The following is a 14,518-nucleotide window of genomic DNA, read 5'->3' on the forward strand; positions in this document are numbered from 1 at the left end:
AACAGTATAAATATAGTTATATTTGTAAATGACAGTATAAATATAAAAACATTATAACTATAAAACATGAAGTACAGTGCCTGGCACATGGTATATGCACAATTAACAGGAGCTATTGGAACTATACATTTTTTTTTTTTTTGGCCGCACCGCATGGCATGCGGGATCTTAGTTCCTTGAACCAGGGATCGAACCCACACCCCCTGCAGTGGAAGCTCAGAGTATTAACCACTGGACTGACTGCCAGGGAAGTCCCTAGAACTATTCTTATAATGATTCTGAGACCCTGGACTCTGGCCTGGCCCTGCCTCAGACCAAATCTGGATCCTTCTCCCTCCTTTCCGCTCATGACTGTGAAATCTTATCTCCAGCTGCTAACTTCCCAGCGGGCCTCCTTAACCTCAGGGACACAGAGTCCCCACCCTCCCAGCTCTGCAAGGGCCACCGGACTTGGGGATGGACACAATCCCCCAGAGCCCCAGCCACCCAGGAGGGCCATGAGCTTCAGACACAGAGAGCAACATGGAATAGTGACCCTGACACGGAGGCAGACCAGGGACAGGAACGCAGGACCCACGGAGTCACAGCACACAGCCAGCGTCAGAGAGAACCCACAGAGATCTGGTGCATGGGCACAGCATCCCCAGTCCAGAGACACACACATGGGTTCGGGGGGGTAGGGGTACCCCTTCACACAGTCAGCCACGGATGGTCACTGATTCTCACTGGTGGATCCTAGAGGATTACAGGCATCAAGTGTAGGCACATGCTTGATACCACAGTGCCAGAGAAACACGGTCCCAGACAATATCCCTCCAACAGAATCACACGCCCACCATCATCAACAGAATCCCAGTTCTCAACTGCTCCCACCTTACGCCCCATGAAATCTCAAAATCACAAAACTCCATGCACACATCAAACATGCCCATGTGAGCACCCATCAGGCATCTTCCCCCAGAAACAGTTTCCTCGCTGTGGATAACACAGAGTGGACAAATAGTAGAAAAATAAACATCTCCTTATTGCACATTTTTTTTTCTTCAAATGGAAGAATGTCCTGCCCTTGAGAAACCCATGAGCCCTTCAGAAAGTTAGATGGTAAATCAATAATTCGAACACAATGTGAAAAGAGCTATTACAGGTGCGTTGCAAAGGACTCTGGGAATACAGTGGGAAGAACAGCAGGTTTTTAAAAAACCATCCACTGATGTATTTTGATGCGTACCATGTGGGGAAAAAAATCCCCTTTTTAGATCTCACATCTTGATTTGACATTTCTCATCAGACCATGAAAAAAGGAGGTGGGTATACACTTGAAAGTGCCACTAGAAGAAAAAAGAAAGTTTTTGTCTCAATCAGGGTAGAACCTGAACATAAATCACATTATAGGTGACACATAATTTAAATGAAAATGCTAAATCTGTGCGTAAATACAGGAAAATATTCAGATCAGTACTTAAATTTACACTGGATCATTGGAATGAATTACTCTTCTGTAATGACAGGTCACTGACTGGGATCACTTCTATATAATTCTCAAGGGCTAATACAACCCTTCAAAGCAGCCCTGACTCTGTAGTTTGGAAACAGTGGTTCTCAAAGCATGGTCTCTGGACTAACATCATCAGTATCCCCTGGGAACTTGTGAGAAATGCAGATTCTCAGCCCCACCCCAGTTCTATGAATCAGAAACTAGGGGTGGGGCCCAAGAGTCTGAGTTTAAACGCCCTCCTGGTGACTTGATGCTAGAGTTTGAGAACCACTGGGTTAGGGCTTTGGTCTTCTAAGACTTCATATGTCACGGACTGTTTATCACATCTAGAATTTTCTGTGTTGATACCTCAATTTGCTCAGCTCCTATAAAGTTTATTTCGTATAATTTTCCAAACAAATTAAAATCCCATTAGCAATAGAAAAAGGAACATCTCTTAGGGTCCACGACGGAGCCTCGTAAGACAGTGCCTGGAACCCAGGTGCCTGGAATGCACTTGAATCTTCTCCAGCTCAGACACAAAATCATCTAACTTCAGGACGTGGCTGAAGACCATTTTCTCAGCTATACCTGCTCCAGGTGAGGGGCCTACCTGGAAGGCTCCCTGGGTCCCACGGTGCCCTTGTGGTCTAGGCCAGAGCTACTCAGCCTTCACTGTGCCGCAGATTACTTGGGGGTCGAGGTGGGGTGGGGGGGTCAAGATACTGATCCCGATTCAGCAGGTCTGGGGTAGGATTTCGTTTCTGCATTTCCTACCAGCTCCCAGGTGATGTCAGGCTGCTGGGGGCCCTTGAGCAAGGCGGACACTCCCAGCTGAGACAGATATAGCAATAATTGAGCTCCAAATAGGCAACCTGCCACCAGGAGGGCATGGCAGGAATTCAGAGGTGATCAAGGCTGCAGGGTGGGGGCCACTGCAGGGGAGCGATTGAAACTGAAAGAGAAAATCAAATGAAATTTCAGGAGGAAGCCTGTGGAGTAAGCGGAGTCTGAACCTCCTAAGGGCTGCAACAACTTTGACCCGAGATTCCCGGCAGGTGGGCGGTAGAAACCCTAAACTCAATCCGGGAAGGGGGCGGAGTTTCGCGGGCTGCCGGCCGGGAAGGGGAGGCTGGGCACTCTCGCGAGGTGGCGCCAAAGCCAGAGATTCGTGTAGCGGGCAGGTGAGTGCTGGAGCCTCAGGTTCAAATCCCGACGCTGCCACTTACCTGCTGCGTGAACTCGGGAAGATACTCAACCTCTGTGAACTTCAGTTTCCTCGTGTATGAAGTGGAGACAATACACACAAAAGCTAGTTACCTCTTCTAGTTTTGAGACTTGTAAGGAACGTTTCCTTTCCTTTTATTTTACTTTTCATACAATTTTTAGAAGTTACACTCCTTTTACAGTTACTATAAAATATTGGCAATATTCCCCGTGTTGTACACTACATCCTTATAGCCTACTTTACACCTCCCACTCTCCCACCTCTATATTGCCCCTCCCCACTGGTAACCACTAGTTTGTTCTCTGTATCTATGTCTACTTTATTTTTATTTTTTATTTTTTGGCTCCCAGGCTTGTGCGATCTTAGCTTCCCGACCAGGGATTGAACTCGATCTCGGGCCACGGCAGGGAAAGCACTGAATCCTAACCACTGGACCGCCAGGGAATTCCCTGCTTCTTACTTATTATACGCACTAGTTTGTTGTACTTTTTAGATTCCACAAGTAAGTGATACCATACAGTATATGCCTTTCTCTGTCTGATTTATTTCACTGAGCATAATGCCCTCTAGGTCCACCCATGTTGCTGCAAATGGCAAAATTTCGGAAGGTTTCCCTTTCTGTTGCTTATATTGGTCATTGATATATTCTCTATCTCTCTTTTTTCTTTTTCCTTCTCTTTTCCAGTTTTATTGAGATATAATTGACATATAGTATTGTATATGTTTAATGTGTACAACATAATGATATATGCGTATATTGCAAAATGATGACCACAGTAAGTTTAGTTAACATCCATCCCCTCGAATAATTGCATTTTTTTCCCTGTGGTGAGAACCTTTAAGATGTCCTCTCTTAGCAACTTTCAAATATACAATACAGTATTGTTAACTATAGTCACCATGCTGTGCATTACATCCCCAGGACTTATCTATCTTATAACTGGAAATGTGTACGTTTTGACCACCTTCATCCATCCACCAATCTGTTCTCTGTTTCTGTGAGTTCAGTTTTTCATTTGCTTTTGGTTTTGTTTTTTTAGATTCCACATATAAGCGAGATGACACAGTATTTGTTTCTCTGTCTGACTTATTTCACTTAGCATAATGCCATCCATGCTGTCGCAAATTGCAAGATTTCCTTCTTTTTTTTAGTGACTGAATCTTTTTTCTCATCTATTTTGAGATATAATTGCAAGGGTTTTATTAGTCTTTTCAAATGACTAGTGATAACCAACATTTAGCTTTGTAGATCCTCTCTATCGCATATTTGGGTTTTTTCTTTCATTTGATCTTATTTCATTAATAATAATAAACAGCATTAGTTTCTATTGTGCATTTGGTTTTCATTCGTTCTTTGAGTTTATTGTGTTGTTCTTATCCTAACATTTGAGATTGATGTTTAGCTTGCTAATTTTCAGCCTTATTTTTCTTTTCCCACATTTGTATTTAAGGCTTTCTACTTCCTTTGTAGGATTGTTGTGAGGCTTACGTGAGATAATAAGTGTCACGTGCTGAGATTGTGTCAGGCCCAGGAAAATGCTCAGTATGTTAACTATTAATGTTGGTGTTGGTTTTGATTATTATTTCTTTAAATTTATTTTTATTTATTTGGCTGCGTCAGGTCTTAGTTGCGACACTCAGGATCTTCACTGCAGCATGCAGGATCGTTCATTAAGGCGTGCGGGCTCTTCGTTGTGGCACATGGGCTTCTCTCTAGTTGTGGCACACGGGCTCAGTAGTTGCGACGTGCAGGCATAGTTGCCCCGTGGCATTTGGGATCTTAGTTCCCCGACCAGGGATCGAGCTGGCGCCCCCTGCACTGGAAGGTGGATTCTTAACCACTGGACCACCAGGGAAGTCCCTTGATTATTATTATTAGTGATGGGCCTTAAAGAGAGAAAGATTCAGGGGAAGAAGCCTGGATCAATTATATATTAGTTTTCTATTGCTGCCATAACAAATGATTACAAACTTGGTAGTTTAAAACAACACAGACATTATCTGACAGGTCTGGAGGTCAGAAGTCTAAAATGGGTCTCACTGGGCTAAAATCAAGGTGTTGGCAGGGCTGCATTCCTTCTGGAGGCTCTAGGGGACAATCCATTTCCTTGCATTTTCTAGTTTTTAGAGGCTGCGTACACTCCTTAGCTTGTGGCCCCCTCCTTCTTCAAAGCCAGCAACACAACATCTTCACATCTCTCTCTGACTCTGACCTCCTCTTCTGCCCCTCTTCCATATTAAGGGATCTTTGTGATCACATTGGACTCACCCGGATAATGCAGGATAATTTCCTTATTTTGAGGTCAGCTGATTAACAGCTTTTATTCCATCTGCCACCTTATCTCCTCCTTGTCATAACTGGGGATTAGGACAGGGGCATCTTTGGGGGGGGCCATTATTCTGCCTATCACTAATTTGTATTTGATTTTACTGCAAATGAGGAGTATTCTTCTCTCCTTCATGAAGAGAGGTGCCACCCAAGCTGTCTGGGGTTCCAGTGTCAGACTGTCTGGGGTTCCACAGTGCGAGAACCCAAGCTCCTTCTATATCGTTGCTCCATCGTCAATATGTGGCTTCCTCTTCGTGGTCCAAGGTGATTGCTTGAACTCCATCCTTTGCATCCGTATCCCAGACAACAGGTGGAGAATAGGAGGGAGGGAAGAAGAAGAGAATGCCCCACCCTTTAAGAGCTCTTTCTGTCATAACTTAGCTACAGGTGAGCATATGATGCCATAAGAAGCTGAGTCATGACTCAGGTTAGCCATATGCCTGGTAAAAAATCAAGTTTCCTATTAATAAAGGAAGAATAGATATTAAGGTATTATCACAAAGCTTGGGTAAGAGGCAGGTTGAGGGATGATCAGAGAGTCAGATAGGACACAGATCTCCAGGGGAAAATAAAGGGAATTCAGTCTTTCCACAACCTGGGTACAGTAGAGGGAAGGCTGACTGTGGTAGGCTGATTGATAATGGCCTCCTAAGATATCCAGGTCCTAATCCTGGAACCTATGAATGTGACCTTTTTTTTGGCAGAAGAAACTTTGCAGATGTAATTGAATTAAGGATCTTGAGATGGGGAGATTGTGCCAGGTTATCTGGATGAACCGTAAATGGAGACACAAATGTCCTTATGAGAGGGAGATGTGACTACAGATGAGAAGGAGATGTGATGATGGGAGCAGAGACTGGGGTGATGTTCTATGAAGCTAGAGGAAGGGGCCACAAGCCCAGGAATCCAGGTGGCCACTAGAAGTTGAAAAAGGCAAGGAATCGTATTCTTCCCAGGATCCTCCCTAAGGAATCAGCCCTGCTGACACCTTGATTTTAGCCCTCTAAGACTCATTTTGATGCAAATGACCAATAAGCATATGAAAATATGTTCACTGATCATTAAGGAAATGCAAATCCATTCCATTTCTTTCTTAGATGGACTGGTCAATTTTTCTTTGACATATATATCATTATTTTGTTTATTCATTCATTGGTCAATGGACACTTACTGTGAGTGAAATGGAGCCAGGAGAGCACTCTGGGCAGGGGAGGGGCCTGACCTGACTCAGGTGTTCACAGAGTCCCTCTGGCTGCATGTGGGGAACAGACGGTGGGCTCAGAGCAGGACTGGGGAGCACAGGCAAGAGGCTGCTGCCATGGTCCAGCTGGGAGAGGGTGGGGCCAGAGAGGGAGTGAGCGATGGTCCAATGCAGCATATTCTTTCAAGTAGCATCGACTGGACTTACTAACTGGATGTGGGAGATGACAAAAAGAGAGGGGCCGAGGATGATTCCAAAGTCTTTGGCCTGTGGGTCTTGAAAGATGGAGCTGCCATTTACTAGAATGAGAAAAATAATAGAAGGAGAGGTTTAGGGTGGAGAAGGGAAGAAGTTACATTTCTGGCATGATAAGTTTGAGAAGCCCATTAGACATCCCAATGAAGTTGTTCAGTAGTCAGTTTGATGTATAAGCCTGGAGTTCAGGAGTGAGGTCTGAAGAGCTAAATTTGGGAGGTGTATCAGTGTGTGCTGTGACTGATAAACAGCCACAAAAATTTCAAAACCACAATAACCACCTACTTAGCACAGCCATCCACAGATGAGCTGGGGATGGCTCTGCTGATCTCTGGGGCTGGGTGATGCAGGTCGGGTTCAGCTGGGTGGCTCTGATTCAAGCTGAGGGTCTGGCTGGCTCAGGTCTGAGGCCAGGCTGAAGGAAAGCAGCAAGCCAGGGGAGCTCTTCTCATTGTCATGACAAAATCCCAGGAGGACACAGGAAACCCATGAGGCCTCTTGAGGACTAGACTGAGAACAGGCACATTATTGTATATCATTGCACATACATACCATTGGCTAAAAAAATGTCACATGGCGGGCTTCCCTGGTGGCGCAGTGGTTGAGAGTCTGCCTGCCGATGCAGGGGACACGGGTTCATGCCCTGTTCTGGGAAGATCCCACATGCCGTGGAGCGGCTGGGCCCGTGAGCCATGACCGCTGAGCCTGCGCGTCCGGAGTCTGTGCTCCGCAACGGGAGAGGCCACAACAGTGAGACGCCCGTGTACTGCAAAAAAAAAAAAAAAAAAAGTCACATGGCTAGGTCCAAAATCAAGGGGCAGGGAATTAAACTCTGCCTTCAATGAGGCCATGGGAAGGGTATAGATGCAGGGAGGGGGAAAATTTGCACCAAGAATTCAATCTGCCACAAGAGCCATGACTGTAGAGGTGGGGTTGGGTTCTAAGCCATGAGAATAGATACATGCATCACAGACAGATGAGAGATAAGGGCCAGGATGAGCCCCTGGTACATTCGGGGAGAAGCAGAATCAGAAAAGAGAATGAGAAGGAACCACCAGAGAGGAAGGAGGAAAACCAGGAAAGTGGGAGCCAGCGAAGAATGTGTTTCATGGAGCAGAGGATGAACACCCATGTCAGCTACTGCTGACAGATCAGGAAAAATTGTACTGAGACTTAACCGCTGGGTTTGGCAACATGGAGGTCATTGGTGGTCTGAACAAGAGCTGAATGTGGAGTGGTTGGGGCAAAAGCCTTACTCAAAGGAGACACAGGGGAAGAGGAGACAATGACATAGACAACTCTTTTGACAAACGTTGCTGAAAAGGGAGTGTGATGGTCAACTTTATGTGTCAACTTGAATGGGCCATTGGGTGCCCAGACATTTTGTCAAACGTTGTTCAGGGTGTGTCTGCGAGGGTGTTTCTGGATTAGATTACATTTGAACTGGTAGACTGAGTACATATACTGCCTTCCCTACTGTGGGTGGACCTCATCTAATCAACGACAGACCTGAACAGAAGGAAGAGGCTGAGTAAGAGAGAACGCCACCTGCCTGACTGCTTTGAGTTGAGATGGTGTTCTTTTCTGGCTTTCAGATTCGAGCTGAGACATTGGCCCTTCCTGGGTCTCAAGCATCCTGGATTTTGGACCGGAACTTACACCATAGGCTCTCCTGGTTCTCAGGGCTTTGGAATTACACTGGAACTACACATCGCCTCTCCTGGGTCTCCAGATTGCCAACGGAAGATCTTGGGACTTGGCCTCCATAATGCATGGCCAACTCCTCGTAATAAATATATATGTGTATATATATATATAAATATATATATATATAGTATATATATATATATATCTGTATTCTGTTGGTTCTGTTTCTCTGGAGAAGCCTGACTAGTACAAGGAGGCAGAGAAATGGGGTGGTAACTGGCGGGGGTGTGGGATTGAGATAGAATTTCTTTGTGTTTTTATTTTTATGTATTTTTTTGGCCACATCGCGGCATGTGGGATCTTAGTTCCCTGACCAGGGATCAAACCTGTGCCCCTGGCAGTGGAAGTGTGGAGTCCTAACCACTGGACCACCAGGGAGTTCCCGAGATAGAATAAATAATAGAAATGATAGGAGTAGACAGGGGAAAACTGATGATGCAGGATAAGCGGTGAGGGGAGAATTATGAGTAAGAAACAGGTAGGATCCAGGGTCCAAATGGAGAAGCTGGGTTTAGAAAGGAGGATAGCAGAGCATCCAGGCCCCGATGCTGGTAGGTATGTGGATGTGGTAGTGGGAGCATATGGGATGTCTCTTCTATTGCTTCCGTATTTTCAGTGGAAGAAGCAAAGCCATCTGTGAGAGTGAGGATGGGGGAGAGGAGTTGGAGTTTTAAGGAGAGGGGAGAAAATACGAAGTAATTATTGGAGGCTTGTAATAGATTATGGAGGCCTGAAATAACCCCCATTTTGATCAGAAATCTACCATCTTTGCTGTGACCTGAGCTTTCAGGAGAAGTGGGCCCCAACCCCACTCTACAAAGCAGACCATCTTTGGTCTGAGCCAGTTATAGTTGTCTCATGTCCCTTTCCAGCAAATCATTCGGGCTTGAGGCATGTGACACAACGTGACAGTCATCCATTCTTTCAATAAGTATTGACTGAGCACCCACTCTGTGCCTGTTTTGGGTGCTGGGGACAGAGGTGAACAAAACAGACCATAACCTCTGAGCTGGTGGAGCTTATATTCTAGTAGAGCGACAGGTCATAAACAACAACATAATAAGTAACCACATTTCTTTTTCTTTTTCTTTTTTTTTTTTTGGTGGAGCCGCTTGCGGGATCTTAGTTCCCAGGCAAAGGATCGAACCCGCACCCCCTGCAGTGCAAGCGCGAAGTCTTAACCACTGGACCGCCAGGGAAGTCCCAATAAGTAAGTACATTCTTGGGACTTCCCTGCTGGTCCAGTGCTTAAGACTCCACACTCCCAATACAGGGGACCTGGGGTCGATCCCTGGTCAGGGAAGTAACTAAATCCCGCATGCAGCAACAAAGGCCCCGTGTGCCGCGACTAAGACCTGGCTCAGCCAAATAAATACATTTTTTTTTAAAGTAAGCACATATATGGTGTGTTAGAAGGAGATATGTGCTATGGCGGGGGGGAAGTAGAGCACTAGGATATCAGGAGCACTAGGGGGTTTGCAATTTTTTTTTTTTTTTTTTTTTTTTTTGCAGTACGCGGGCCTCTCACTGTTGTGGCCTCTCCCGTTGCGGAGCACAGGCTCCGGACGCGCAGGCTCAGTGGCCATGGCTCACGGGCCCAGCCGCTCCGCGGCATGTGGGATCCTCCCGGACTGGGGCGCGAACCTGCGTCCCCTGCATCGGCAGGCGGACTCTCAACCACTGCACCACCAGGGAAGCCCGGGTTTGCAATTTTTAATGGGATGTTAATGTGGGATTGAAGGAAAGTCTGCTAGGGGCTCCTAGGAAAAGTTTTCCTCAGTGATAAGAAAGATACATGGAAATGCTGTCCCTTTTCTTCCTCTGGACATTGCTCAAAGGATTTAATATCCATAACTGTGGTAGCCACCGTGTGACCTGAGATGATCAAACTTGAGGATGAGGCTGAAATGCTGAGGACAGCAAGGCTGAAAGATGGAAAGGATCTGAATGATCAATAACATTAGTGTGATTTCCTGAATTAGCCAACTCCTTATCTTTCTTCCCCTCAGGTTTCTTGGTATAGGAGATTACAAATTCCTGATTGTTTAAGCAAGTTGAGTTGAAGTTTTCTGTTATTTAAGAAAAAAATCCCATAACCATTATGTGATGTGACAATATTTCATTTTAAAAATCTGTAAGTGCTGAAGAAGTTAACAGGCATCCACCAAGGTCCCAGGGATGAAAGAAACCACCCTCCTGTAGCCAAGAGTGGTGTTCAGGACCATGGAGAGTGGACAGTGGTCCTGCCTTCTCAGCACTGTGGACTAGCTCTTCTTAATGGGGGTTTCCACCAGCAAATCCCTTTCTACGGATCATTAGTCGGAAAATGGCATGGGAACTTTTAGGATGAGAGTCTTCATTGCTACTGGCTTATCAGCTGGTCCAGTTTGGATCTGAACTTGAGCTGGTTTCTACACACAATAATAAAGCTAATTTGTCTTTGTCTTTAAAGTCAGAGTTGGAGGGACTTCCCTGGTGGTCCAGTGGTTGAGAATCTGTCCTGCAATGCAGGGGATGCCAGTTCGATCCCTAGTCGGGGAACTAAGATCCCACATGCCGAGGGGCAACTAAGCCCGCGTGCTGTGACTACTGAGCCCACGTGCTCTAGAGCCCGTGCACCACAACTAGAGAGAAGCCCACGTGCTGCAACTAGAGAGAAGCCCGCATGCCGCAATGAAAGATCTCACGTGCCACAACTGAGACCCTATGCAGCCAAAAAATAAATAAACAACAAAGTCAGAGTTGGAGATAAGAACTCAGGATGTGTTATACTGCCTTATCATTCCAATACCTTCTTCCTTTCCAAAGTGAGGAATCCATTTCTTGGGGAAAATTATTAATCTCTGCCTTATTGACCTCAGGCTTGGCTATGTCACTTGTTTGGGCCAATGAAATGGGGATGGAAGTGGTGTGTATCATTTCTGAGCAGAAGTTCTAAGAGCCAGTGCATGGTACACCATGTACTCTTACAGAGGTACGAAATAGTAATGTCATAGAGACAGGAGTAGGCAGAAGAGCACGTTTCCCCAGATTGCAGCCCAGATTATTCATCTTCTTGTCCCCCTTCCATGGATATGAATACAAGGACTCTTTGCAGCTTTTTATCAATGACAGTCTTTGAAAACCAATCAATACAATCCACCAAGACAGGCTAAAGAAAAGAAAATCGCATGATCATATCAATCAATGAAGAAAAAACATTTGCCGGATTTCAACATCCATTCATGATCTTTTTTTTTTTAATTGGGCTGTGTCAGGTCTTAGTTGTGGCATGCAGGATCTTTCATTGCAGCACACGGGCTCTTCGTTGCAGTGCGCAGGCTTCTCTCTAGTTGTGGCACGCGGACTCCAGAGCACACAGGCTTCTCTAGTTGCGGCACACGGGCTCCAGAGTGCACAATCTCAGTGGTTGCAGCACACAGGCTCTCTAGTTGTGGTGCACAGACTCAGTAGTTGCGGCACACGGGCTCTCTAGTTGTGGCACACAGGCTCTAGAGCACATGGGCTCAGTAGTTGTGGCACACGGGCTTAGTTGCCCCGTGGCATGTGGGATCTTAGTTCCCTGACCAGGGATCGAACCCATGTCCCCTGCATTGGAAGGCAGATTTTTAACCACTGGACCACCAGGGAAGTCCCCAATCATGATTTTTTTAAACTCTTAGAAAAATAGGAATGGAAAGGAACTTCCTCAACTTGAAAAAGAGCATCTACAAAAAACCTACAGCTGACCTTTACACTTAATGGTGAAACTGAATGTTTTCCCCCTAAGATGAGGAAGAAGGCAAAGATGCCCTCTTTCACCCTTCTTATTCAACATAGTACTACAGTTCTATCCAGTGCAATAAGGCAAGAAAAGGAAATAAAAGACATACAGATCAGACAAGAAAATTATTTGCAGTCAACACCACTGTCTACATAGAACAATGCCCACAGTGGAACTTAATGACTTTTTGGTGACAACTCTCTCTGTGATATTTCTCCCAGCACATCGCCACCCTGACAATAGTCATCCCAGGTTTAGAACCACAGGAGGTTGGGGTGAATGTAACGCAAACACAATTATAACACATATCCTTAGAAATACTAACAGTTATAGACCATAGGTCCATGATAAAGCCATGGTCCCACTGATCTGACCCAGACACAGTCTCCTCTAGACATCTTATTACTTAATGTAATGATAGCTTGTGATGCAATGAAATCTTCCATTGTTGTGGTTGAAAATATCCTCAGTGATTTTTTCACTCCTCATTCATTTATTCTTTCATAGTCTCTTCATCTCTCACTTCTCCTTCCAAATGCAATACACGCACACTTAGAGGGCCACAGTCACATACTCAGTTCTGCAGTCACTTATACAGTCACATATAAACAAGGTCAATGTCATAGACAAATTGTTTATTTTCACACATTTTACAAAAAGTACAAGAATAAATATCTTTTAGGGGCTTCAAAAACAAATAGGGATCTGGAAGCAATAATCCAGTGGAGGTAGTTTGTGCATAAATAATATCTAAGATGCTGAGACAGGGCTCCCCTGGTGGCACAGTGCTTAAGAATCCACCTGCCAATGCAGGGGACACGGGTTACGGTGCTGGTCTGGGAAGATCCCACATGCCGCGGAACAACTAAGCCCGTGCGCCACAACTACTGAGCCCACGTGCCACAACTACTGAAGCCCACATGCCTAGAGCCAGCGATCTGCAACAAGAGAAGCCACCGCAATGAGAAGCCCATGCACCGCAATGAAGAGTACCCCGTGCTTGCCGCAACTGGAGAAAGCCCGTGCAGAGCAACAAAGACCCAATGCAGCTAGAAATAAATTAATTATTTAAATTAAAAAAAATAAATAAGATGCTGAGACAGGTGGGTCTCTGGGGTCAGACACACTGGTCTCCACTGGCAACACATTTCAGGTCCTGGGTGAGGAGGCGGAAGAGGTTGAACACGACAGAGGCTTCGAGGCAGTCCCGGGACTCCTGGGGGCAGAGGGGGATGGCTCAGTAGCTCCCACGTCTGGGCTCCCAGCTGAGCCCAGCCATCGGTTTCCCCTCCCCGGTCACTCACCTTCTTCGGGGCCTCCTGGAGCCGGTGCAGCCAGTGGTGGAGGCGGCCCCGGGGCCTGGGGCCTGCTGTGGGCCGAGCTGGGACCTGTGGGCAGAGGAGGGTGGTGTTGAGGGTGTGAGGCAGGGCCTGGGACAGAGGGGCACGTACACGTGGCCAGAGCCCAGACGCGCCCCGGGTGCCCCGAGCGCTCACACAGGCCTGGAGCTTGGAGTGGATGTGGTGCAGCGTGTGAAGGGGCTGGTCCAGGATGTGATCCAGGGATGAGTTAGCCGTGGCCTCCAGGACATTCAGTGTCAGGGCCAGCTCCGCCTCCAAGGCCACGGGGCGCTCCCACACCTGAGGAGGAGACAGAAGACAGGTGAGAGTTGCACGTGAGCGAGAACAGGCGAGGAGGCACAGGTGAGGGGGACAGAGGAAGGGACAGTGGAAGGTGAAAGTCGGGGTCAGGTGAGAGCCGATGTGGTTGGCTGAGGGGAAGGGGTCAGGGGACGGGTGGGGAGGGCAGTGAGAGGAGGATGTGAGGGAAGGAGGAGGTGAGGGGCCACCTGCAGAGCGGGAGCAGGGCGAGCAGGTGAGGGCAGGCGGGCCTGACTCTCCCAACTCACCTGCAGCTGCCTCAGGTCCCGGGTCCTGGGGAAGAGGCGGGAGCTGCAGTTCCAGTCCTTCTGCAAGAGCGACTCTTCCTGGAGAGCAAGGGCAAGGTCAGCCCACGGGGGGAGGGACAGAGGGAAGACCCCAGGGAGACTGCAGGATGGCCAACAACAGGAGGACGGGAGGTTGACTTCCAGAAGGACCGCAGAGGCAGGTCCATCCCAGGAGGACAGGAGATCGCCCACCGCGGGGAGGGTGGAGGTCAGCCCAGTGCGGGGAGGGCAGGCCCACCTTCAGCCCAGGTAGCCTGGGAGCACAAGAGGGAGGGGTGGCGGGTCGCCCACTGCAGGAGGGGTCGGGAGAGACTCACAAAGGCATCCTTGGCCCTCTTGAAGGCCTGCAGCTCTTGTGGGGACAGAGACTTGAACTGGGCCATGTGGCAGCCCCTTGCACCTGGGAGGGCCCCGAGGGGTGAGGGCACAGGAACCGCTCCTGTCCTGCTCAGCGCCACGGTCATCAGCACCAGCAGCAGCCTGCAGCCGGGGGCCACGTCTGTGTTAAGGAAGGACAGAAGGTGAGGGGAGGGAGGGCGTCGCGGGGGGGAGGGGGGAGGCTCTGGGGAGGCGAGGGTCCCAGACAATGATGTAGGGGCTGACCCAGCTTCAT

At 47.5% G+C, this 14,518-nt stretch overlaps 1 protein-coding gene across 1 annotated transcript; it reads right to left on the reverse strand.

The window, feature by feature from the left end:
- Positions 1-13,074: 13,074 nt before the first annotated feature.
- Positions 13,075-14,518, reverse strand: LOC309976316 (interferon lambda-3-like; the record flags this gene model as incomplete). The annotated part of the gene is made up of 6 exons (XM_082861895.1): positions 13,075-13,173; positions 13,262-13,345; positions 13,454-13,597; positions 13,867-13,944; positions 14,223-14,404; positions 14,509-14,518. 6 exons carry the CDS (start codon positions 14,516-14,518, stop codon positions 13,075-13,077), a joined length of 597 nt encoding a protein of 198 aa, XP_082718021.1.

The sequence above is a fragment of the Leucopleurus acutus genome (assembly GCF_964270905.1).
Source record: "Leucopleurus acutus genome assembly, chromosome: 20".
NCBI classification, from domain to species: domain Eukaryota; kingdom Metazoa; phylum Chordata; class Mammalia; order Artiodactyla; family Delphinidae; genus Leucopleurus; species Leucopleurus acutus.